Here is a 24,923-nt window from a genome sequence, read left to right as displayed (position 1 = left end):
AGGTCTACTAGCCAAGATAAAAAAAACTACCCTGATCTGCTCACTGCAAATACCCACAGTGGCCACATCAAGCTGGGCTCCCATCGACTTTCTATACAGGAGGAAAATACCCAGAAAAAAATTCTGCTTTAAGTAGGATGTGAGGGGTCTAACTAGGGGTTTGTCATGATGCTGAATCCATTGCAAGCATTTGTTTTGCACAAAAAAAAACATTCATTGGCCCCAGAAAACGCCCACAAAAGGTGATGACTCATCACTTTTCATCACTAAACCATCATTTTCTGGGGCCATTTTTAGCCCAAGGAATGTTTTTTGTGCAAAACAGATGCGCCTTCCGGTCAATGGTTGGAGGCCCCTATAGTTAAAAATAATATGTACACATTATCATTTGTCCCTACCTCTATCCGTGCTATCAATAACGGAAGCAGGAGGAGGTAGCTGTTCATTCTCATGGTTGGGTTGTTGTAACACTTATCAAACATATAATTTTCCAAATGTCTGTCTGTCTGTCTGTCTGTCTGTCTGTCTGTCTGTCTGTCTGTCTGTCTGTCACAGCGTTTCTCCTCAGTGGCTGGAGCAATTCATCTGAAATCGCATCACCATTAGCATATGAACACAACTGACATAACTGTGAAGCCCGTTTGTCACTTTCACAAATCATATGCTGTATATTAGCATTTTTATGGTGTATCTATATCTATTCTGCATCTAGCATGAGGCAACATGTTTAACCAGCTCTGTGTGTGTGTGAGTGTGTGTGTGTGTGTGTGTGTGTGTGTGTGTGTGTGTGTGTGTGTGTGTGTGTGTGTGTGTGTGTGTGTGCAGGCGGGTGGGCGGGCGGGCGGGCGGGTGGGGGGGGGGGGGGGGGGGTTGTCTGGCCCCAAAAATCATGCAGATCGGTACACAGTATCTCTATAGCCATTAAACGAAACGGTTATTTCTTACATTGATGCTCCTACATATCATATATCACAGTGCACATCCCATAACCCACACACTGCACATCATTTCGGAGCTCATATCTTTGAACGGGTAAGGGCTAGTACTTATTGTTATCTGGATCTTGTGATCATGTCTATGTCTATGTCTATGTCCATGTGTTCCTGGTATGTTTCACTTTGGTTTGAGAGCTTTTATCATTGGCTTTAACATGAATTGCCCAGTTTGGGGCATAATAAACTTGACTTGACTTCACGGAATACCACATCCGCGGACATTCGGCACCCGCTGAATTGTATTCATCCTGGCTGCTTTTTTTTCCCCAAGGACAGTTTTTTTGGATTTTTTCTTCTCCGCGTGAAAGAAAAGACTTCCGGCGGTCGTGGACAGGAACACCCTCTCACACAACGCATGCACGGTGCCACGGAAAATCAGGTAAATAAAATAGGAAAAAGTCTCTGCAGTTAATCTATATTAGCAAAACTATGGCAGCATAAGTGTTATGTAACATCAATACCACTTAAAGCTTCCCCTCCACTGCCTCTTTTCCTTGACGCTTAAGCAACAGTTAGAGAATCGCAGGTCAATATCTCTGCTGAGCCCGCCACAAGCCCTCTCTTTTACACCCTCCATTCCCCCAGCCAACGCAGCCACTCAAAAGGCTCTGCTTCAAATATATAGACTCCCAATCCATTACGGAGTCACTGGCCTCACAGTCTATTGGACGCGCAACCTGATCCATGAGATTCTAAACAAACACAACCATGCCCCAAAGGGCAGGCCGGTCCATTGGTTAGAGGCCCATTAGCCCCGTGCGCAACGGTTTAATGAATCGACGGGGGTGTTTGTTTGCGCGTGGCTTGATGCTATCGGCAACTTGGGAGTCTCACATCTGGCCCGGGGAGAAGCGGCGCCCACGGCATGAATTTCAACAAGCCTTTATGGATTAAGGTTTGTTTATGTGAGTGCTCTCTAAGAGAAAAAATTGACCCGGGCTGTTTAACAGGGACAGAGATGGTCCAATTACCATCTCACTGCGGTCAGGGTTTTCCACTGTGGTGGAAAAAGTACTCACATATTTTACTTAAGTAAAAGCATCAATACTGCAATGTAAAAATACTCTAAAATTCTGGAATTCAAAATGTACTTGAGTAAATGTATTTAAAGTACCAAAAGTAAAAGTAGACAATGTTTGAAAATAGCCATGGTATAAAATAGGGCTAAAGTGGTTTATGTATGTTTTATAATATTATAATTTATATCTGCAAAGTAACTAGTAACTAAAGTTTTCAAATAAAGAGCCAAAGAAAAAATAAAAGACAAGCCGATCATCTTCATAATAACTAATGTGTATTTGCTCCGCCTAAATAATCACGGCATGCATGCGTGATGCGTGATCATCTGTGATGCCTGATGCGTCCTCAACTTGCGTGCCGGTGCTTCGTTTAATAATGTTCAACCGAGTTAGAATCACACAAACACATCCGACCCGACCCGAAAACCCAGCACGCACGTCGCCCCGCGAGCACCCGAAAGCCAGTTGTGCGTAGGGCTCCCAAATGGCTCTGACCACAGGCCTGAGTGGGAGAACAAGGAAACAAAACGAAAACAGCACAGAAAGGATAAGTTGATAACTGTCAGCCCTCACCTGATCGGGTAGTCAGCGGCGCTGAGATTAATGAAGAAGTCCCACGCCCAGTCGGTCATTTTGAGGAGGTCTTCCATGCTACGTAGGTACATGCTCAGCAAGCTGGCCCCGCCCCAGATGGTCGCCATGCGCCACGAAGTGACACGCACGTTAGAGTACTTGCTAGCTAGCGCTAGGACCTCTCTGTGGAGGTAGTTGGAACGCTGCAAGAGAAATGAAGGGAGGGTTAAAAGGTTAGCCGTGCAAAAACTAAAGATTAACATTGCGCAGTAACACCTCCTTAGAATGGGCCCGAAATGTACATACATTAACACATGTATTTGTTACAGGGCCGACACAAGAGATATAAAGCATTAAGGGAGAGAGTTCTCATGCATTATGCAGTTGGTATAAAAGAAAGGCTGTGCCGCTCTGTTTTCATCGTTTGTATTTGTACTTTGTACTTTTTCTACAAACCTTTTAGCCTGTGACCCAAAATTAGACGTTTGCCCGGGATCCAAACTAATGAAAACAGCAGCTCTACAAGCTCACAATGCGTCGCTTTGCACCGCGTTGTGAGCTTGTAGATCGGCTATTTTCACTACTTCTTAAACACTTGTTTTGTCATTTCTGAAATTACATCAAAAATAATTTAATGTTTGTTTTTTTTTCAAATTCAAGAAAATCTTTTGGGGGAATGTTTATTGAAGTGGAATGTTTTGTGGGATGTTTTATGGTAGGTGGTCTCACCTTGTCCACATGGATGTAGTAGTAGTGAGAGGTGTGGTAGATGGCTTTGAAGAGTCGCTGGAACTGGCGCGAGGCCCGGCCGTGGACCACCAGGACATAGGCGATGCGCACAGGCACCGCCGGGGCAGCCTCGGAGGGGTCCTCATCCCACTGAACGTTCACAACGGCCTTCCCTGCAAGAGAGAGAGAGAGAGAGAGAGAGAGAGAGAGAGAGAGAGAGAGAGGCGGCTTTACTTCCAGTGTAAGAAGAAGTACTCCCAGCAGCAATACTACAATGCAGAAATACTCTACTACAAGTTAACAACCTATTCAACATGTTAACAGCACAAAGGTATCGGCATCAAAATTGAAATAAGTACCAAATAATAAATAATTAAAAATACTCATAATGCAGAATATCCAGAATTCTTTTTCTCAGAAGGTTGTCAAAATTCAAGTATGCATTGTGAATGCATGTTTCATAATAATAATCTACGTTTACAAAGTAACTTTGCAGTGGAGTGAAAAGTACAATATTTGCCTCGTGGATCAGAAGTAGGCTATACAGTAAATAGTGGGGGAAAAAAAGAAAAAAGAAAAGTAACTCAAAATTGAACTTAAGTACTGTACTTGAGAAAATGCTTGTATGGTTTACTACAACAGAACACTGTCAGCATACAGACTGTACTGAACCAGCACTGCTGCTGTGTTTATGCCTGCCTGGGTTGTGTCTGACAGTCTGACAGAATTCTTTGATACACAGTCATTTCAGAGACACTGATTCAGACGTTTTCCAAGATGAGAAATGTGTCTGATACATGGATTTAAGTACAACAGCTACTTCCTGAATGGAAGTTGCCAGCTGCTTATAGAATGTGAACATGTTTATATGAAAGACATGTCCTTCTCTTCCTATAAATGTGATGTCACGTGTCATCTTTCAGGATAGTGAGAAGAAATGTGTTTGAGACATGATCATCACACACAAGATCCCAGTGCTCTGTAGCTGTAGCTACTGTATTTCTTCAATGAAAGTTGTCAGATGCTTCTGCAAAGAAAAGTGGTTCACTAACTGTCCAGAACAGTTGAACAGTTGAAAATCTCACCCATCTGACCACTTATGTTAGACCGGGAAGTGGGATCACCTATTCGTAACTACACCGTTCAATCCGAGAACTCCTTTCAGTGTTTTTGTTAGTAGATGTAACTCGGACGGCGCAGAGTCGGCTCTTGCAACAGCAGGGAGCGTTCGTTTTGGTCCACTCGACCGGGCTGTTTTGGTCGCATCACAGCAATCATTACATTACTTTTTTGGGATTACGTTGGACGGCTCAGAACCAGGAAGAAAAAACTACGGAGTGAAACAAACGCAACAAGTCTGTTTGCGACACGTTTATTCATTCTGCCCCAGATAAAATTCAATACCCCCACTCACACTATTCCATACTTTTTAAGACATTTTAAGGCCTTGAATTTGCAAAACTAAATTCAATACTTTTCAATGCTTTTCAAGATCCGCGGGGACCCTGTGTACAGCACTGTTTCCCGAACATTGGGTCGCTTTATATATATTTTTTATTTTTTTATTATTTCACATTCCCCAAAAAGCTAAGAATGTAATTAATAAAAATACAAATAAAAAAGAAATCGAAGAAATTCCATAAATTAGATGTTTTAAAAGTAGTGAAAATAGACAATCTACAAGTATTTCTGAAAACTTAGGTCAGGATTTAGAAGGCGTTTTTAGAATCGGCCTCAGGCCTAAATGGGTTAAGTAGTCAGATGGGTCAAGGTTTTAAAGAAATAATAACATGAGATTTTTTTTATTATTTTCTTCCTGTTCTTGAGTTTTTAAGTTAATGTCAAAATTCGGTCATATTGTCACTCAAATCTTGGGGAGGCCCACTTGCAATATCCTCACGTCCTGCCAGTGGGCCCCGACCCACAGGTTGGGCATCGCTGGCGTAAGAACTTGAACATGTCTCAATGAAAGACATGTTCTCAATCTCTGCCCTAGAAAACATTCACACATCACAGACAGACGTTTTCCCAGGCCTCGTCGTTCGTTGTGCCCACACCGGCTCGTGGTTTTGGAGGAGCTAAATGTGTCCCTGTGTATATTTAAACACACAAACACACACACGCAAAAAAAGAAACCGGCCGGTCACGGTGTGCAATCTAAAGATGGCGTCGGTGGGGTGAGGCCTGCTGGGAAATGGGGCGGGGCCGTGGGTGGCTGCATGGCGTAATTAGTGAGCGTCCCGGGGCATGCTGGGAGAGGAGCTGGAGCAGTAATGACAGTAATCTGCCATGCCAGAGAGCAGCGCTGCTGCTGGCGCAGAACACACTAGCAGAGAGGAGGAAACTATTGGTGTTCAGCCATCAAGACACACACGAATGCGTGCAGTCGCTCAATCGCACATACACACACACATGCACATGCACACGCGACAAGACACACAAATGCGTGCAGTCGCTCAAGCACACACACAAATGCGTGCAGTCGCTCAAGCACACACACCCGACAAGACACACACAAATGCGTACAGTCGCAATCTAATTTACTTACTTACAACTTACATATGCACACATGCATGAACGCACACACACACACACGGTCACATGCACACACGCGTTTGTACAACTATACTTGTGAAGACATCATTTTAGGACATCAATTTTATGAATGCCATTTTTCATTGGCTCGTGTTCCTGACTAATGTGCTATTCTTTTTTTTATATATGTAATTTTTATGTATGTAATCCTGGGCTCTGCTCTCCCTCTGCCGTGCCTGGGGAGGCAACGGACTGACCTCATGCTTCCTATGTGCTATTCTGTTATTCTTTTAACCCAGCACCCATTTTCCATGTGTGTATACAGTATAGCTAACCCCTTATCATAAATACCATTTGTACCATTGTTTGCCATTTTCAACCCTAGAGGGTGAGGGTGTCGCGCAAGCATGTAGCTGCTTGTAGACACACACACACACACACACACACACACACACACACACACACACACACACACACACACACACACACACACACACACACACACACACACACACACACGCTCGCGCACGTTTTATCAAAGGCTTTCCAGACATCAGGCTGAAATGCCGACTTCATCACTATTCCAAAGCAGCTTCAGTCTATACATATAATGACTAGTGCATCATCAAAGCAGCCTATAATCACATAAATGAAACGTTGAACGGCCCAGGGCGGATCACTGACTCGAACTACAACTGAATCATTAGTCAGCCGTTCCAAATATAAACCTACAAACTGCTCATCTAATTGGGGTGTAATTAGGACGTTTTGAGCAGCATCCGTGTGGCGAGGCAACTCGCTTCCATGCACTGTATTCTGGAATCCGTCAAGGATTGATCGCTGAAAATGGAACAGGCAATCAATCGGAATTCGGGGCGCCCCCCTCGGCGAGAGCCAACTCTGCCCTTCTCGCCTCGGCACGTGCCGGCTCCGAAATGTAAATGTTTAATTTGTAGGCGAGACGCGTCTTTCTTGTTGGCGACTGCGTTCTGCCTCTGCCAGCCTCCTTTACATTCTCCCTCTGCTTCCCTCCACCCTTTCATTTACTCACTCACTGGCTCCGTCGAGGCTTTCTTCTCGCCTTGTTCTTGGCTTTCGTTTGTTTCTTCAAAGTAGGGGAGGAGGATGCCAAACCTAAACCCCACCACACCGCACTAGTGGATCAGTTACCAGTACCTGTCATTGTCTGGTCACATCTTCCATAGTGTATCATATACACATATAGACGCGGGCCATTTTCCCGTCATTGGCATTATTTTTAGATTCTGTGTACGTTTGCATTTTCGTCGAGCTTAACTGCTTTCACCCTGGTGACCCTATTTTGGGCATCCCATGAAGGCAAATAACAAATGTACAAACACCTCGCATAGGAACGGGTTGTGAGCTTGTATATCTGCTATTTTCTTTTGTGCGATTAAAGGGATATTTCACTTTCAAAAAGACTTTTGGTCATTTTATCATCTAATCAGGCTTTTTGGAACACCCGAGACAGTTTTTAATTTGCTTAATGTAAATGTTATCAGGCCCTCCAGGTCCTGGGATCCTCCCCATACACACCCAGTATAACTTCAAACTCCATTTTAACCATGATAGATTCATTAAAAACACCCATTATTTTTCTAGTGACTCATAATACCCTCCTAATATGTGAGCTGGCTGTGTTTTTTCTATAACGTTTTTCATTTATTTTAAATATTCTTGGGGAAAAAATAAATATTTATGGTTATTATACTTGAGTTAAATGTAGTTACTGAGAAAATACAATACTACTGCACTACTGCAGCTGCTGTACTCACCTTCTAGGGGGCAGTAGCGAGGCACTTTCTCAGGCATGAGCGTCTTTTCTTTGTGCTTGCAGTAGACCTCCACTATCTGCTGGCGACACTCCCTGCTCTTGGCTCTGGACAGAGCCGAGATGGCCTCTTTCCCGCTGATCTCGCACTGCGGCTGTACCTTCCTCTGGTCCGACTTCCTCGACTGACGGACGGCGAGGTCCCGCCTGGGCACCCGGCTCGGCGCCGGGTCGGTGGGATCCTGCGGTCGCGGCTTGCGGGCGTGGCCGCGGCCCGCCCCTCTGGGTTGCACGGCAGGGTACTTGAGGACCTGGACCTCGTTGGCCGATCTCGCCGGCGCGCCGCCTTGCGGCGCCGGGGCTTTTTCGGGCTTGCGCTTGCTGTTGGCGGCCGACGCCCGCTGGTGCTGCTGGGACTGGGAGCGCGCGCCCAGGTTGCTGTTGCTGTCGATGGTGTCAAAGTCCTTGGGGACGGAGTTCTCGTTGTTGTTGCTGTCCGGGCGCACTTTCTCTTTGGGCCGGTGAGAGTGGTAGCCGTCCTGAGGAGGAGAGAAGAGAGGGATTCTACGGTCAGTGACAACAACAGGCCCGTTCCCCCACTGTACAGTTAAGTGCTTGGACGGTGTATCATGTCCAGTCTGTGTTTTATCACTATTTTCAAGTTACTAGTCGCAACTCAAGCCTGCGACCCAAAAATGGGTCCCGAACCGACCGTAACCTTTGACCTTTTCAACCCAACAGATCATCCTCTCTGGGGCATCCTGTACTGAACTCCCAAAGTGTCTGGTGTTATTTTGTTTACAGACACACCGACAGTGTTTATAGCACATGTAGTGGATATTTTTACTTTGCTGCCACACATCACTGTGGGCAGGCTAATAATATGAGTGGACATGTCAAAGCATGTTAGTATGTACAGACATGTTTTGCAATGAACCAAACTTTTATAGGTGTTGTTGTGTTTGGATGTGATAAGAGTGAACGAATGGGCTGTAACACACACAACGAGAGGGAGGAGAGGAGAGGGTGAGACAATAATGAAAGATGCTGAAATGAGGGAGAACACAGGTGTGGATTATCGATCCAATGAAATAGCTGTCATTTCCCATGGTGCACTGGGAGGACAGGGTTACTGCTGTATCTGCCTCTGAGGACAGACGACCACTTTATCATCACACACGCACTGTGTGTGTGTGTGTGTGTGTGTGTGTGTGTGTGTGTGTGTGTGTGTGTGTGTGTGTGTGTGTGTGTATGTGTGTGTGCGTGCGCGTGTGTTGTGCTTGGACTGAATGACAGAGAACTCTCTCGCTCAGTAACAGCCCACAATAAGCTTATTAGAGGCACAAACCAGAATAGAATGTAGTTTCTTCGTATTTTGTTCAGAGGAAGCACTTGAAAAGGTATTTCTCGTTCTCTGAGACGACAGGGAGACAAGACAGAGGAAAGACGAAAGAGAGAGAGAGAGAGAGAGAGAGCTTCCTGTGTGTCTAGCTGAACGTCCTGTGTTCAGGCCAACTTCCTGTATTCACGGCTGTCACCTTGGCTTCGACCCCTGACCCCTGACCCCTGACCCCAGGTCTGTGTGTGTGTGTGTGTGTGTGTGTGTGTGTGTGTGTGTGCGTGCGTGCGTGCGTGCGTGCGTGCGTGCGTGCGTGCGTGCGTGCGTGCGTGCGTGCGTGCGTGCGTGCGTGTGTGTGTGAGTGCGTGCATGTGTGTGTGTGTGTGTGTGTTGTGCTGCTGTGCAGTTTAAATGTAGCTCATGCATGGGGAATGCTGGTGAGACATATGAGCTGTTTGCTGTCGGTCTGATACTGATTTACACGTCTGTGTGTGTGTGTGTGTGTGTGTGTGTGTGTGTGTGTGTGTGTGTGTGTGTGTGTGTGTGTGTGTGTGTGTGTGTGTGTGCGCGTGCGTGTATTTGTGTGTGTGTGTGCGCGAGCGGCACGCTGGTATTCCAAATCCACATAGTGATAGGGATAGTAAGCGAGAGTCTACCTAGCAAGTGCACATGCACAGACACGCGCACGCACACACACACATACACACACACACACACTTGCACATGCGCGCGCGAGTGCGCATTTCTACAGTACATGGTAGAAGGCAGTAATATCAGTTGTTACCACCTGCGCTCCAGACAACCTGTCATTATCTCATCTCTAATACCAGCCTACAAAACATGTACTGTGCTCTCACATCACATCACATCACATGCACGCACGCACGCACGCACACACACACACACACACACACACACACACACACACACACACACACACACACGCGCGCGCACACACGCACACAAACGGAATCTGTTTAGTCTTAAAAGGGAAACGTTGTATGTCTGTGTGTGTGTGTGTGTGTGTGTGTGTGTGTGTGTGTGTGTGTGTGTGTGTGTGTGTGTGTGTGTGTGTGTGTGTGTGTGTGTGTGTGTGTGTGTGTGTGAGAGAGTGAGTGAGTGTGTGTAAGGTAGTGGATATTTCCAGCTCTCCCTGGTATTAGGCTTAATGCTAAGGTATGGAGACACCTAGAGCAAACATGGACTCCTCCAGAGGGAGAAAGAGAGAGAGAGAGAGAGAGAGAGAGAGAGAGAGAGAGAGAGAGAGAGAGAGAGACAGACAGACAGACAGACAGACAGACAGACAGACAGAGAGAGAGAGAGAGAGAGAGAGAGAGAGAGAGAGAGAGAGAGAGAGAGAGAGGGAGGGAGGGAGGGAGGGAAAGGGAGATATGAGGAGATAGAGAGAGAGGAGAGATGGAGAGAGAGAGATGGAGGGAGGGAAAGGGAGATATGAGGAGATAGAGAGAGAGGAGAGATGGGGAGAGAGAGAGAGAGAGAGGGAGGGAAGGAGGGAAATGGAGATATGAGGAGATAGAGAGAGAGGAGAGATGGAGAGAGAGAGAGAGATGGAGGGAGGAAAAGCCAGAGTGTGAGTGTTGAAATGGAAACTACAGCTAATACTACTGCTGTTGGTCCTATTATTACTTACTATTACTATTATTACCGTCATTATAACTACTGCTAATGTTGTGCACTGCAATCACAACACAATCCTGAGTGGTCATTTTACCATTTTAACCCTAGTATCCCGTAGCAAGTGCTATTATTTGCTATTTTAGGTTGTAATCTCATTGAAGGAAAAAAAGAGACTAGGGTTTCAGGGGTCCTATAAGGGGTTAACTCTGGATGTGTGAAAAATTGACCGTTTCAGGTAAAGTTTTACGGGCAAACACAAGCAATTTACAGGGCCATATAAAGATTAGTTTTCAAGTGAAACTGGCCATAACCTGAATGCAGTAAAATCCCTTGCATGGCACCAGCCCATAGACCCGCCCACTCTCTGAGTGGACTGTTTCTCTGGTCTGGTGTTGTGTAATGAATCTGCAGTTTACCGTCCGAAATGGCAGCTCCTCCAATGAGCGGTGGGTCAAACGAATATCCAATCCGCGCAGCAGTTGAAACTACGATTTCAGGAAGTTCACACACCAGGCAGGCACACACACACACACGCGCGCGCGTGCGCTGATTTCACCAAGCTGATAATGTTGATTACATGTTTCTGGTCGCAGTTCTGTGTGGAAGCAGTCACTTGCACAGACAGACACACGCCACGCCACGCGCGATCACTCACGGCCGCGCGTGTGCGTTGCGATGTGCACGCTCGCACACAGACACACACACACACGCGTTGTGTGTTGCCATTGTGTTTGCCAATGGCTTGGCTAGCAATGTTATTTGCACGGATGAAGCCACAAGTATAGGCGTATCCACTGATCTCTCGTGATTGGTTTAGGGCAGGGGTTTTAAAAGTGGGTGACGGCCTGACGGGGCATCCTGGGGTGCCGCGACGGCAGTCCAGGGGTGCCGTGAGATCATTTGATAATATTTGGACACTTGAAAAAATATTTAGTATCATTTTAAACTAGTACACAGTTATTTTCAGTCAGTTCTAAACAAAATGGCTATTGGCTCAACGTTTTCCTCGCAACATAATCACTAAAATATCATTACTGTCAGGCAGAAACCTCTGTCGCACAAAACTAGTGAAAACAGCCAATCTACAAGCACTGTGTGCTTGTACCGGTAGATTGGCTGTTTTCATTAGTACGTTTTATAGATGATAAATACAAAACGAACGGTTTTGGACATACCGGTACATGGTTTCCACCCGACAACGATGATATGCTATACATATAAGGTGCTGGGAGTGAAAATTATAATGTAGTGGTACCTCAGATTAGAAAAATATTCATGGGGTGCCCTGAGACAAAAAAGTTTGGGAACCCCTGGTTTAGGGGAAGTCAAAGTCCCTCCCCTGTAAATCATTCAGACAGGGCACAATGTCAGACTCAAGCGTCATCTGAGTCTGAAATCAGGCTAGTAAATCCCTGCATTCAAGCACGTGTTTTACTTTGTAACTGTACTGTTACTTAAAATGTCTGTCTCTCTCTCTCACACACACACAAACACACACAGTGCATTTTTTCACAGAGTGTGCATGGATTCCATGGAGACTGCAAGGCCACAGCTAAAATACCACAGCTCACCTACAAAGACATCATTCTTTCTTTAGACTCACACACACACACACACACACACACACACACACACACACACACACACACACACACACACACACACACACACACACACACACACACACGCACGCACGCACGCACACACACACACACACACACACACACACACACTGGCAGACACGTCTGTGCACACAGGCGTTTGCTGGCATGCAAGCACGTACAGCTGCAGATGTTTGACCAGTCTGTAGCATCAACCCAGGGACAAACTGAACAAGCTGTTGAGGAAGGCGAGCTCCACAGCCGGAGATAAACCGGACAGTCTGGAGGAGGTTGGGGGAGGATTAAGGAGGAAGCTGGACGCTATCCGGGAGATACTCTCCCATCCCCTCTATGATTGCAACCACAGGTCGCATTTACGATAAAAACCTCCAGATCCTGTGCGTGCGTCGGGGTGCGTGACACCTCATCCCAGCTCAGCAGAAGTATATAGCAGACCACCTGTTCTGACATCACAATGATGTTGCAAATGAATTATATGCCCATATATGGAGGTCCCTGATGTCATCAATAATCACACTTGCAAATTAATTCCGTCCTTGTCCCTATCATGCCTATATATGGAGATCCCTAATGTCATCAATATTAAGCCATGGCGTCTTACTGGTGAGCTATAGGCCGTTTTCTCAAAGCGGCAACTATAACTGCGGTGTCAAGCGACACCGCAGCTACCGGTACACGTCAGCGCTCTGGAAAAAGGTCTTTCTTTAGTGAAGATGAGGAGCACATTCAGCCACAGACTCATCCCTCCTCAGTCCTCTGTACACCACAAAGCACCTTGGCCAGTCCTTAAACCAAGCCAGAAACCCTTATGAGAACTTTAAAACCTCCACTGTCTGTCATGGACTTTTGTCTTTTGACTACTGACTCCTGTGGACTAGTACACCAGGACGTACATTTGACGGAGGCCTGTTAAATATTCACCAACAGACTCTTGATAGACTGTACCAACGTTGCAAGGGTTTTATTTGTATTTCGACACTGACTCTTCCTATGTTTCCTTTTATGAATAAAAACATTTCTCCTCCTTTGCAGTTCTGTATTCCCTTTCTGTTCTCATTTCCAACTCATTATAAACATTTGAGGGTGTGAAAATATGCTTTGAACAACATCCTGTTACATGTCATTCGTCCTCGCATCTCATCCTCACATCTCTCCTTCGCGCCATGAACCACTTAAACCCTATTATACTTTGATGACACACTGAATATAGCCGATCTACAAGCTCACAGTGCATCGCGTTGCGGCGTGCTGCGAGCTTGTAGATTGGCTATTTTCGCTCACTATGACATGCCCAGAGCAGGGACGTTGTTACGCGGGATGAGCTCAGCTAAGACACGAGGATGGAGAGATAACTATGGAGAAGATCCCCCGGGCAGACAAGCTCATTTTCGCCCGTTCTCCGGCACATTCATGACGTCCAACGTGACACCATGCAGAGAAAAGAACCCAAGAAAGGCATACGTGTCTACTGGCAATGGGAAAGGAGTCAATTGCCTATTTTTAGTCAGTTTTCACAGACTGAAATAGAAAGGTGTTTGCACATATGCAAACATTTAGGTGGAAAAGGGGAATAAGTCGTACCTGTTGTAGCTCTCCTGTGTTTTATGTGTTTTACAGCTGCTATGACACCTGAATTCACCCACAGGGATCAATAAAATATTGATCTCATCTCTCTCTCTATCTCTCTCTCTCTCACACACACACGCACGCACACACACACACACACACACACACACACACACACACACACACACACACACACACACACACACACACACACACACACACACACACACACAGGGTTCTTATTCTTCAAACATTTCTTAAGATGTATTATTTTACTGCTTCGATCGATGTCCTCTCTCTCTCTCTCTCTCTCTCTCTCTCTCTCTCTCATTCCTCCTCTCCTTGTATTCTGTCCCCATCAACAGCAGGCTGTTATTGATGTCAGCGCTCCTCACACCCCATGCTGCTCTCAGAGAAAAGACACTCACACAGCCAGCCTCTTCCCCCAGGCACCCGGGGAAGGACAGTAATAAAGTAGTCTCTGGGAGAGAGAGAGAGAGAGAGAGAGAGAGAGAGAGAGAGAGAGAGAGAGAGAGAGAGAGGTGTGTGTGTGTGTGTGTGTGTGTGTGTGTGTGTGTGCGTGCGTGCGTGCGTGCGTGCGTGCGTGCGTGCGTGCGTGCGTGTGTGCGTGCGTACGTACGTATCGTTGTTGTCGAGTGGAAACCTTGAATGTACAAAGCTGTGCGTTTTGTATTTATCTTTTTTAAATTGATTTAAAATAGTGAAAATAGCCGATCTACAAGCACTCGTTGTAGATCGGCTATTTTCACTAGTTTTGCGCGACAGTCTTGAAGTAGGGCTTCAAGAAAAAACATACAAATTTGAAACTTTGATACAACGTTACTTGTAAGGGCCGAAAATCACCTCACAAGTACAGTATATAAATACATTTCAGAAATAGACATTGGTCCTCACCAGAGAAATGGTTGTTTTATGGTTAAAAATGCTTTGGTCAGAATTAGACATTTAGATTTTAGCTTTAAGGGTTAGGGTTAGTTTCCTATTTCAGTGGTTCTCAACCTTTTCAGGCCGCGGCCCCCCAAATAATCATATTATAACTGGGGTCCCCCTACCCTGCCTAGCACTAAGAGTTGAGGAATTACATTTTGTATAACACGGTTCTATTGTGAAAATAGCAGCTCTACATGCTCACAATGCCTCGCGTTGTGAGCATATCGATCGGCTATTTTCACAATTTCTGCCACTAATATTTGACAATTTGGACAATGTTTAATTTTTTTTAGAGGTATTAAAAAGTCCTTAAATTGTCACTTTAGAAATGTGCAGATACCCTCTATAATCTTACACTTTATGTTGGCTTGTTTACTGTTGAAAGAAAAACAAAGTTGCACATTAAGTTTATCATCTGGGGACCCCCCAAAATAATTTGGCAACCCCCTTAGGGTGCCCACAGGTTGAGAACCACTGTCCTATTTTACACATGGTTGTGCTGGGTTTTGATTTGAATTCTCGTAGTGCAGCAACAGTACACATGCACAAGTGTGCAGCAAGCAATGTTTCTAATGTATATCCATGCATGTGTTCTTACACTCTCCTATCTTACATCTGCATCCCATCTTACGTAATTTCCCAAAGCCTTAAAGCTTTCCCCGACATCCTATAACTAAGGATGTCATTTTCGGTGTCGCTGTGACAAGCTACGTGACCGAGCCTCATCAATCACCAGCATGTGGTCAGACGTGTCGTGTGTGTATGTTTGTGTGTGCCACATGTTATGTACAGTACATTAAGATCACACCATGTCCCTGGCCAGCCGGGGCGTCTGATGGAGGGTAAAGGAACTGGTTGGAATAACGTGTTCCTTCCACGCGCTACGTCCAAACCAGGGAAAATCACCACTGTCAGGTGAAAAGAAGCAACTTGGACTCCTCATGCATAGAAGGAAGCATGAGGTCAGTCCGTTGTCCCCCCAGGCGCGACAGAGGGAGTGTAGCGCCCAGGATTACATTAGACAATTGCCACCGGGTGAAAAAAAATGGGTTACAAAAAGTGTGTGATAAAAAATGCATACAGTCCACTATCACGTTTGTTATTACTTGCGCATTATTACTTGCGCAAGTCCTGCGATCGGCTGAGTATGTAATATGTATGTATGTATGTATGTCGGTGTCCTCTCCTGTAAGACCTTAGCCCAATCAGGAATAACGCATCAGGGACCAGCATCTCTGGCAACGTCATCATTAACAGGCAATGAGGGACCAGTATTCCTAGTGATGCCAGTGGTCATATTTTATACTTTGTCGCAGAGCGTCGCGAGCTTTTAGATCTGCTATTCTCACTGATTTAGCAGATATTTCAAACAACAAATGCACGGAGCTGAAGAAACGCTTCTTCAGTGCCACAGTCTCAGCAAAGCACCAGCGCCACTTCAAAAAGCACACCTCTATTTAGACTAGAGACTGTGCAGTCCTCCACCAATTTGATACATTTAAAGCAATTTTATCAGAACTCTGGCTAATTGAACCCCTGGCAGTCAGATAAGCGGAGCCAAGAAGAGCATTTCCCACCAGTGCGTTACGCTCGGTTCTTCAGAGTATGATTGTAATTCCATGGCAACCAAGCCCACATCACACACATTAAGTGACGACGATGTAAACATAGCGTCTGTGCAAGGAGCCAGCGATCATCATTCATAGAAAGCCTATGGCGAGACGGTTGGAGGCGAATATGTAAATTTCGAGTAATGACGGTGATTTGTTCCCCCTCTCTTCCTGTGGAGTTAGCAGTGGGTGGTCGTGATTCGCAGGTGTGTCGCACCAAATTCTGGGCCCTGGGTACAAGGATTCACTGCGGGCCCCCCATGAATGTTCTGCATGGGAGGGGGGGGGGGGGGGGGGGGGAACACATTATTTTGTGCTTTAACTATTGAAAAATAGCAGATACACAAGCTCACTGCGTGGCACAGAGTGCTGAGCTGCGAGCTTGTAGATCGGCTATTTTTGAAAAACCTTGAAAGTTTTTGAAAGTATTTGAATATTTTTTACTCGATTCTATAAATGTCTCTTAAATCATAGGTTTTTGAAAGACCTATGTTTCTATGTCAGTAGTGCTCAAACCTTTTCATGTGAAGGACCCCCAAAATGATATGCATCAATAAATTTAGTTCCAGGGACCCCCCAGAAGCAAAATTTGAGTTACAAATGTTTGCTTAAAAAATACATATATTCAAAGATTTTTCACGACCTTTCAAAAATAGCAGATCTACAAGCTCGCAGCGCCGCGCTGTGAGCTAGTATATCTGCTATTTTTCAATAGCTAAAGTATAAAATAATGAAGGCCCCTCCATCTATGGGCCCTAGTAACTCAGTCCCACTCCCCCCCCCCCTCCACCTTGTGACGCCCCTTGTGATTCGTCTCTCAACCCACGTCTGCGAGGCGTTTTCCACCCGATCCCCATGTGACCCTCGAGTGCAAGAAACACACCTAGTTGTTTTAGCTGCAATTCTTAACCACACACACATTCCAGCCTGTCTGTTTCCCAAAAGACTTCTTAGATCAGCTATTTTTGCTATTTGACGTAGAGCAAAGTATCTCCCCTGTCTACCCTAAGAGCTGGAGAGATGGGAAGCCCCCCCCCCCCCCCACTGAACAAACAACCCCCAGCAACGACCATCATCAGAACACAGAGTTTTCAATGTTTTAACAGAAAACTTTTATTTTCTTCTTTTTTTTTAAACAAAAGAATACACCTAAACCACCATGGCTCTGCTTAATTAGGAACTAAAGTGCACGGTGAAATCGGGGGTGTTAATTAAATGCTCTGGGTTTACACAAGAGATAGTTAACTATTCAAACAGAAATGAGGATGACAGATTTAATTAGTTATTTCTGCAGCCAGCGATAGGATCAGAAAATAAAAGTGGCCTGATGAACATTTGTGTCGGAAGATGAGTGATAACATATAATACTATAACTCAGGGGTCTTCAACAGGGGTCTTACTACATGGGGTTCTCCATCTTTGTGTGATAGAATTTATTTTGTATTAACCACCTGAACCCAAGCATCCATATTCTGAGAACTGTAGCCAAGATCGGCTATTTTCGGCTAAGATCTTTGGTGTAGAGGGGAAAAAGAGCAGACCAAGTACAGAGTCAAAAGTCAAGTTTGTTAAGTATTGATGGTTCAAGTGGTAAAATATCTGAAAACAAATTGACATGAATCCAAAATATACTGATGATTGTGCTGTCAAACGATGAAACTACCGGTTGTGGGGGGTCCCTCTGAAAACAAATTGACATGAATCCAAAATGAATCCAAAATATACTGATGATTGTGCTGTCAAACGATGAAACTACCGGTTGTGGGGGTCCCTGCTTCATCTCTCAGCTAAGGGGTCCCTGCTTCATCACTCTCTCAACTAAGGGGTCCTTGGCCTGAAAACTTTGAAGACCCCTGCTATAACTAAATAAAACTAAAATAGACCCAGATTCTGACTGAATGGTCGAATCGTGGTGCCTCTTCAATCTTCTCTACAGCATGCCAAAAGCACCGAGCACACGTGACTACAGCACCATTCACCTGCCAAATGCAAGTTCTACGCCCTCAAGAAAGATGAAATCCAGAAAAAAACACATCCCTGAGAGAGAGAGAGAGAGAGAGAGAGAGAGAAAGAGAGAGGGATGGGGGGGCCAAACAAAAGAAAAAACAGAGACAGATGGAGAGAAAGTAAGCTAAATGTTGGCCATTGCGGTGAGAGGTGGTGAAAGTAGACCCGGCGCTCATGGGATTGCGGTGGGATTACTCTGGGGATTTAAGTCTATGAATGCTGGCTTTAGGGGTGATTATCTGAAAGAACGGAAGAAAAGGAATACAAAAATAAATAAAGCATAAAGCGGCTCTGTGGTTTTAACATGGATGTGTGCTTAATCGCTAATAGAGAGAGAGTGACACGTTGGTGTAATGTCTGTGGGTGGCAGCCATGTTTGATCATTAGACCATCACACGCAGCTAGATCCTCCCTCTGCCCACTCTTTGTGCTGCACCGTCTGATAAAGCAGAACTTCCTTCCAATATCATTTGTTTAATCCAGGGGTCTTAAACGTTTTCAGGCCAAGGACCCCTTAGTTGAGAGAGAGATGAAGCTGGGACCCCCTCTATATATTGTATAAATGTTTGATGCAGATTTTCATCGATTTCATAGATAGATTCATAGACCTGTTTGACAGCACTATCACCAGTCTTTGTTGGATTCGTGTTAATGTGTATTTTCAGACATTATCTACTTAAATCGTCAATACTTAGTATTCTTGGCCTTTCACATTGTACTTGGGCTGCTCTTTTTTACCTCTACACAAAACCTATTTGCCCAAAATAGCCGATCTACAAGCTCTCAACGCCTTACGCTGTGAGGCGTTGAGAGCTTGTAGATCTGTTATTTTCGTCTATCAAGTTCTCCTCAGAATAGGGATGCGAGGGTTCAAGTTGTTAATTTAAAATAATCATCCTATCACACAAAGATTTGGCGGCCCCCCTGTAATAACTCTGATGACCCCCTAGGGGTCCCGGACCCCCTGTTGAAGACCCCTGCTTAATCATTCTCAGAATGGATCCTTCTCTCTCACGACTACAGGCCATGGCTGCGTTTTGATAGATTCGTTTTCCACTGCTAAATGTAGCATGATGCCTTAAGCGAAATCACTATCGTCCCCACATGAGTGGATTGTGATTGATTTATACTCATACGTCATACAGTGCATGTCGCTTGCTGGAAATTGGCGGTCTACGTGCTCACAGATCGACTATATTTGGCAAGCGACGTTATCACGAGATGGCGCATAAATCGGGGTCTCTGACATCATGAACTGAGGGTCAATGGAAAACCAGAGATAAGACCATTGACTGTGGATAGGAGTCAGTGAATGTGACAGTGACAGATGCAGCCATGATAATGGAATAACTAATTTACATCCCCTTTCCCTTAACAGAACACATGCAGCAGGCTCGGTTTGTGGGGGTCCCTGCCTCAACTCTCTCTCTCTGTCTCTAAGGGGTCCTTGGCCTTAGAAATGTCAAAGACCCCTGATCTAGAGTTAATGTTTCTTAGCTCCTTAGTTTCTTAGTCACTTAAGTGATACTTCAATTAATTTCAATTCAATTCCATTTTATTATAATGCCAAAACTGTGAGTTGTGAGCTTGTAGATCTGCTATTTTCAAACAGCCTAGGTATAAAATAGGGCTAAAGTGGTTTACCGGTATGTACATTTTATAATTAATTTAGCCTATATCTTCAAAGTAACTAGTAACTAAAGTTAAAAAAAGAAAAAAATTATTGGAAATCGAGGTGTAAAGTACCTCAAAAGTGTACTTAAAAGTACAGTACTTGAGTAAATTAGTTTACTTTACACCACTGGGTGCAGGTGGACCAGAAAGAATAGGTACGGTATCTCCACACAGTCAGCAACACGTGTCTGAAAGGCCTTGTAAAGCAGGGCATGTAAGCAGCGTTTCCAGAGATGCGTTGCCTGTTTAGGCAGGACAGACGGACGGACAGCCGGCCGGCCGCCGTCTCGGGTTTGGACAAGGACACTCCAGCTCTGCTGCCTGCATCCATCATTGTGCCAGCTTCAGTCTGCACTGCATACACCCTCATTAACACACACACACCAGGCCAGGACAGTTGGGGAGACCAGGGTCAAGTTGTGGGAGTGCACGTGCGTGCGTGTGTTTGTGATGTGTACTTGTATTATTATACTTGTGAGGGCCAAATGTCCCAAATAGGGATGGGACGATAAGCGATATTATCGTTTATCGTGAAAACACTCACGATTATTGTATCGTGGAGATTTAATTCATCGTGATATCGTCCTGCGTCATGCACTGGGATCAATTCACCTTTTATTTGCCAAGCTGCATATCCGGTACCACTTAAACCCTCCATAATTGATAAAAAGTACTTGATACAGTCTTTTTTCACTCTCTATCAAATGTCTTTGCTAAAAAAATAGCCGATCTACAAGCTCACAGCGCGTCGCGTTGCGATGCGAGCTTGTAGATCTGCTATTTTTTGGCAAATATTCTGCCCCAGGATAATGGATTTAGATTATCGCGATAATATCGTAAATCAAGATTTCTTTTGTCACAATAATCGTGATATGAAATTTTCATATCATCCCATCCCTAGTCCCAACAAGTATAGTAGAATTTGAGAAACAGACATTTTCCCGGTCCTGTCAACTGTGGCAAGAGAAAAAGAGTATATATATAATTAAACATTTTAAAGATATTTTTAGAGTGAGGCTTACAATCAGGAAAAGATTCAGGTTGTTGTTAGGATTAGGATTAGGCATTTGGAGGACACATTTAGGGTTTAGTGTTAAGAGTTGTGCCTGATTTATATAATACTTAGTGTCATTCCAGCGTTGCACAAAAATGGCAGATATAGCCCGCTAAAATAAGTATAGTAATACAACCGTGTGTGTGAGTGTGTGTGTGTGTGTGTGTGTGTGTGTGTGTGTGTGTGTGTGTGTGTGTGTGTGTGTGTGTGTGTGTGTGTGTGTGTGTGTGTGTGTGTGCGGCTGTGCGCGTGCGTATGCGTGCGTATGCGTGCGTGCCGGCATGCAAATGTGGATGTTTGTGTGTTGCCTATAACGCAGGTGTTTATGTGCATTGGCAGATGCATGTGTGTATGCTATATGAGGTGGACAGCGTGGCGGTCTCCGTGTTGTTCAGGTCTATATATAACCCATCAGGGCAGCCACCCCAGCCTGGCCCACTGCCCAGGACAGCCACTTCACTGGCGGGGTGACATCCAGGCAGAAGGAAGGGTCCCACAGGCTGAAAGGGCCAAGGACACTTCGCAGAGTCCCAAAGGGGCACAAATTCACCCCACATTACCCATTTAGGCCTAGAATTATTGAATGCTATAGCTATTGAAAAATAGCAGATATACAAGCTCACAGCTGATTTATAACAGCTAATCAGCGGCGATGTCCCAAATTAATATTTTACATTATTTTACATATTTCTCCAAGAGAGAGAGAATAAGTAGTCTAGTGGTCCTTTTTATACACTTTTTCATCTTTTTCTATCCGTTGGTTACTTTAAGACACACACAGGCACGCACAGTCGCACACATCTCCGGTATGTTTTGAATTCACACACCCAGACACTTAAACATTTTTTTTTATTATTCTAAAAACTAAACTAGATTGTGGGATTCCAAATGTTATTACAGAAGGCTGTTTCAAACACGTAATCTGATCGTAGGACCAGGCTGTCAGCGTGTGTGTGTGTGTGTGTGTGTGTGTGTGTGTGTGTGTGTGTGTGTGTGTGTGTGTGTGTGTGTGTGTGTGAGTCCTGTAAGGTACCCAGGCCAGGAGAGATGAATGTCTGTGTTGTGTTAGTGTGGCGCCATCCTTGCCCGTTGTAAACATGTTTATAGGCCATCAAGGTGCTGTATGTTCCAATGCTAAAGGACCAGAGAGAAAGAGACAGACGTATGCAAGCACACACAAAATGTACCCGGGGCACCACCAAAAAGACGGTGTCGTGGGCAGTGGAGCACCCTTCATTGATTTTGACGCGACACTCAGCGTCACCAGTGGAGCCGAGTTCTTTTTGGATTCCCTGAAAAACAACGATATTGGACATACAAGATTTCCACCCTAAAGTGAAGAATATGCTCACACTTACAGAATCACGAACTGTATGCGCTAGATTAGAACACACACACAAGCACACACACACGCTCGCGTACACACGCGCGCGCGTACACGTGTACACACACACACACACACACACACACACACACACACACACACACACACACACACACACACACACAGCTTATAGATCCTAGATAACTCCTACGTTGCTATACTCTATACTGCTAGAGGCAACAACAACGGAAGGATTAACCACGTGAACCCTAGTGTCCCTATTCTGGGGTGAACAGTCTGTGAAAATAGCTGGTCTACAAACTAAAAACGCCTTGCATTGCATTGCCACACGACAAGCTGTGAGCTTTTAGATTCGATTTTTGGTGCCAAAAAGAGAAGAGAATGAAGATCGGTTATTCTCTGGGAAGAGGTGGAGTAAAGGGAAAGAATCAGGGGGCCTAATACGGACACATGGGGATTCCGGTAAACAAAGTATATTGGGTTTAAGAGGTGAAGAGTTCAGAATAAGATTCATATCACAAGATTCATGGACCAAATATACTACATTAAATTAATCTTGACACAGACACGAAAACACAGTACATAATGGCCTTGGGGGTGTTTACCAGCGGCGCAATTATTAATGGGTTCACAAGTCTGACCTAGCAGCGGCGGTACAGCTGGTGCTAATGGAAGATCACTGGCTTTTATTAAGATAGATGTAGGCTGTTTGCTTGCACACAGATGCTAAGTATGTTACAGACAGTATGTAGTACAGATGTTAGAGAGTACAGATGCTAGATCTGATGTTTCCCTGCTATCCTAGTTACTTAATCCTTACTTGGCACTATATTTACTTGACTACTTACTTACTCTTGCTGTTGGTTGACTACTAGAGTTCAGACCATTGATATTGTACAAAACATCCACAAACACCCACTAACATCAGAATGTTGTCTCTAGTGGGAATGTTGTCTTTAGTGGGAAATGTTTTACACCAGGGGTGCGCTAGCATGTCTTAGGATCCACTGGTCCATCCTGAGGGACTTGCAGAGAGCAATTCGAAGCCTCAAGACAAAAACATCCAGAATACCGTCTGTCATCGAAATCATGCACAGGTTTGCTGGCTTGAATGAAACCTAGCTCAGTGGTTCTCAACCTTTTCAGGCCACGACCCCCTCACATTTGAACCCCGACAAGCACTTGGAATTGTTAAGAGTTGAGGCATAACATTTAGCTTGCCTCGATTCCACAGATATATATCGTGAAAATAGCTGATCTGCAAGCTCAGCTATTAATTTTGCCTCTTTCTTATACAATTTGGCAAGTGTTTTATCAGTTTTTATAGTATAGTTTGTTGGTTACTTTTTATGCAGTAACAGTCTTTTTTCTTTTCATTTCTTTCTTAACTTTAGGTATTAAAAGGGTCTTAAAAGTCCTTAAATGTAACACTTTACTGTCATCAGGAACCCCCCCAACCCCCCAAAAAAGAAAGGGGAATCATGTGGGGACCCCCCCTGGGGGGTCATGTTGAGAGCCACTGCCCACTCAGTGGAGTGGTGAAGCACAGATTAACATACAGTAGGAAATAAAGAATGGCCCTGGCCATTACCGCGGGAGTATGGGTGATGGGAGGGGGCTTTTGATTTGTCTCCATACTGTCCACAGCATGTGGAGAGGGAAAGGGAAAGTGTTGTTCTTGATTGTTACATTTAGCAAAAGAAGGTTTACTGTGGAAACCCGATAAAAACACGAACAAAACCGCCAGGCGTGTGAATGAGGAGCCAAGCCCAGCCCCCCTGCTGTAAATTACTTCCCGCAGCTATGGCCCTGACAGCATATCGATCACTGTCGGGAGGAAACCTTTTTTTCATAAATGAATGCCACTATTGCCACATGTTGTACTTTATGTTATATGACATTGTCATTTTGAAATTCTGGAAAATGCTCACCTATAATGACATTCCATAATAGGGTTGGGAAGAGAATCATTTGTTGGCATTTACAATGGAATCTATCAGCAACAAATGCACAGCGATAAAGAGAGGTAACTTGGAAGAGACACTCTGTCATCTTCGGCTGAGAAAAGGAAATAAATAAGGAACTGAAATCTCAACCACCGTGTACTATATGTGTACCCTAGGCGTAGGCATAGTCTACGTGAAACTGAATCACATGCTGTCAAAAGTATTAAGTATGTACAGTATTTGTCTCATCAGCAATAACTGTGCAAAGAAAGGGAAGTCAGAAAGACCCATTCAGACAAACCACAAACAAATCATTCGACAAGACCTCTCCAGCCAACAGTGGACATACTGTAGAACAGAAAAGACGGAACTGAAAGCTCAACTGTCATATCGTCGATTTCGGGTGTAAACCCTGTATGTCCAAAACCGTTCGTTTTGTATTTATCATTTTGGAAATGATTTAAACTAGTGAAAATAGATGATCTTCAAGCACACAAGGCCTCGCATCACGAGGCGTTGTGTGCTTGT

The 24,923-nt window shown here is 44.7% G+C and overlaps 1 protein-coding gene across 1 annotated transcript in view; it reads right to left on the bottom strand.

The window, feature by feature from the left end:
* The window catches only part of LOC308282727 (xylosyltransferase 1-like), a gene marked incomplete at both ends in the record, with an annotated part of 53,044 nt that overhangs the window by 22,750 nt on the left and 5,371 nt on the right, over positions 1-24,923 (bottom strand). Inside the window, 3 exons of the mRNA XM_080723117.1 lie at positions 2,588-2,790; positions 3,317-3,489; positions 7,648-8,182. Coding sequence (XP_080579243.1) covers positions 2,588-2,790; positions 3,317-3,489; positions 7,648-8,182 — 911 coding nt within the window. The remainder of the gene's footprint in view (positions 1-2,587; positions 2,791-3,316; positions 3,490-7,647; positions 8,183-24,923) is intronic.

Source organism: Nannobrachium achirus (genome assembly GCF_963921795.1).
Source record: "Nannobrachium achirus genome assembly, chromosome: 4".
Classification (NCBI taxonomy): domain Eukaryota; kingdom Metazoa; phylum Chordata; class Actinopteri; order Myctophiformes; family Myctophidae; genus Nannobrachium; species Nannobrachium achirus.
Note: the sequence above shows the minus strand (reverse complement) of the source record. Positions and strands in the feature narration are given on the sequence as shown.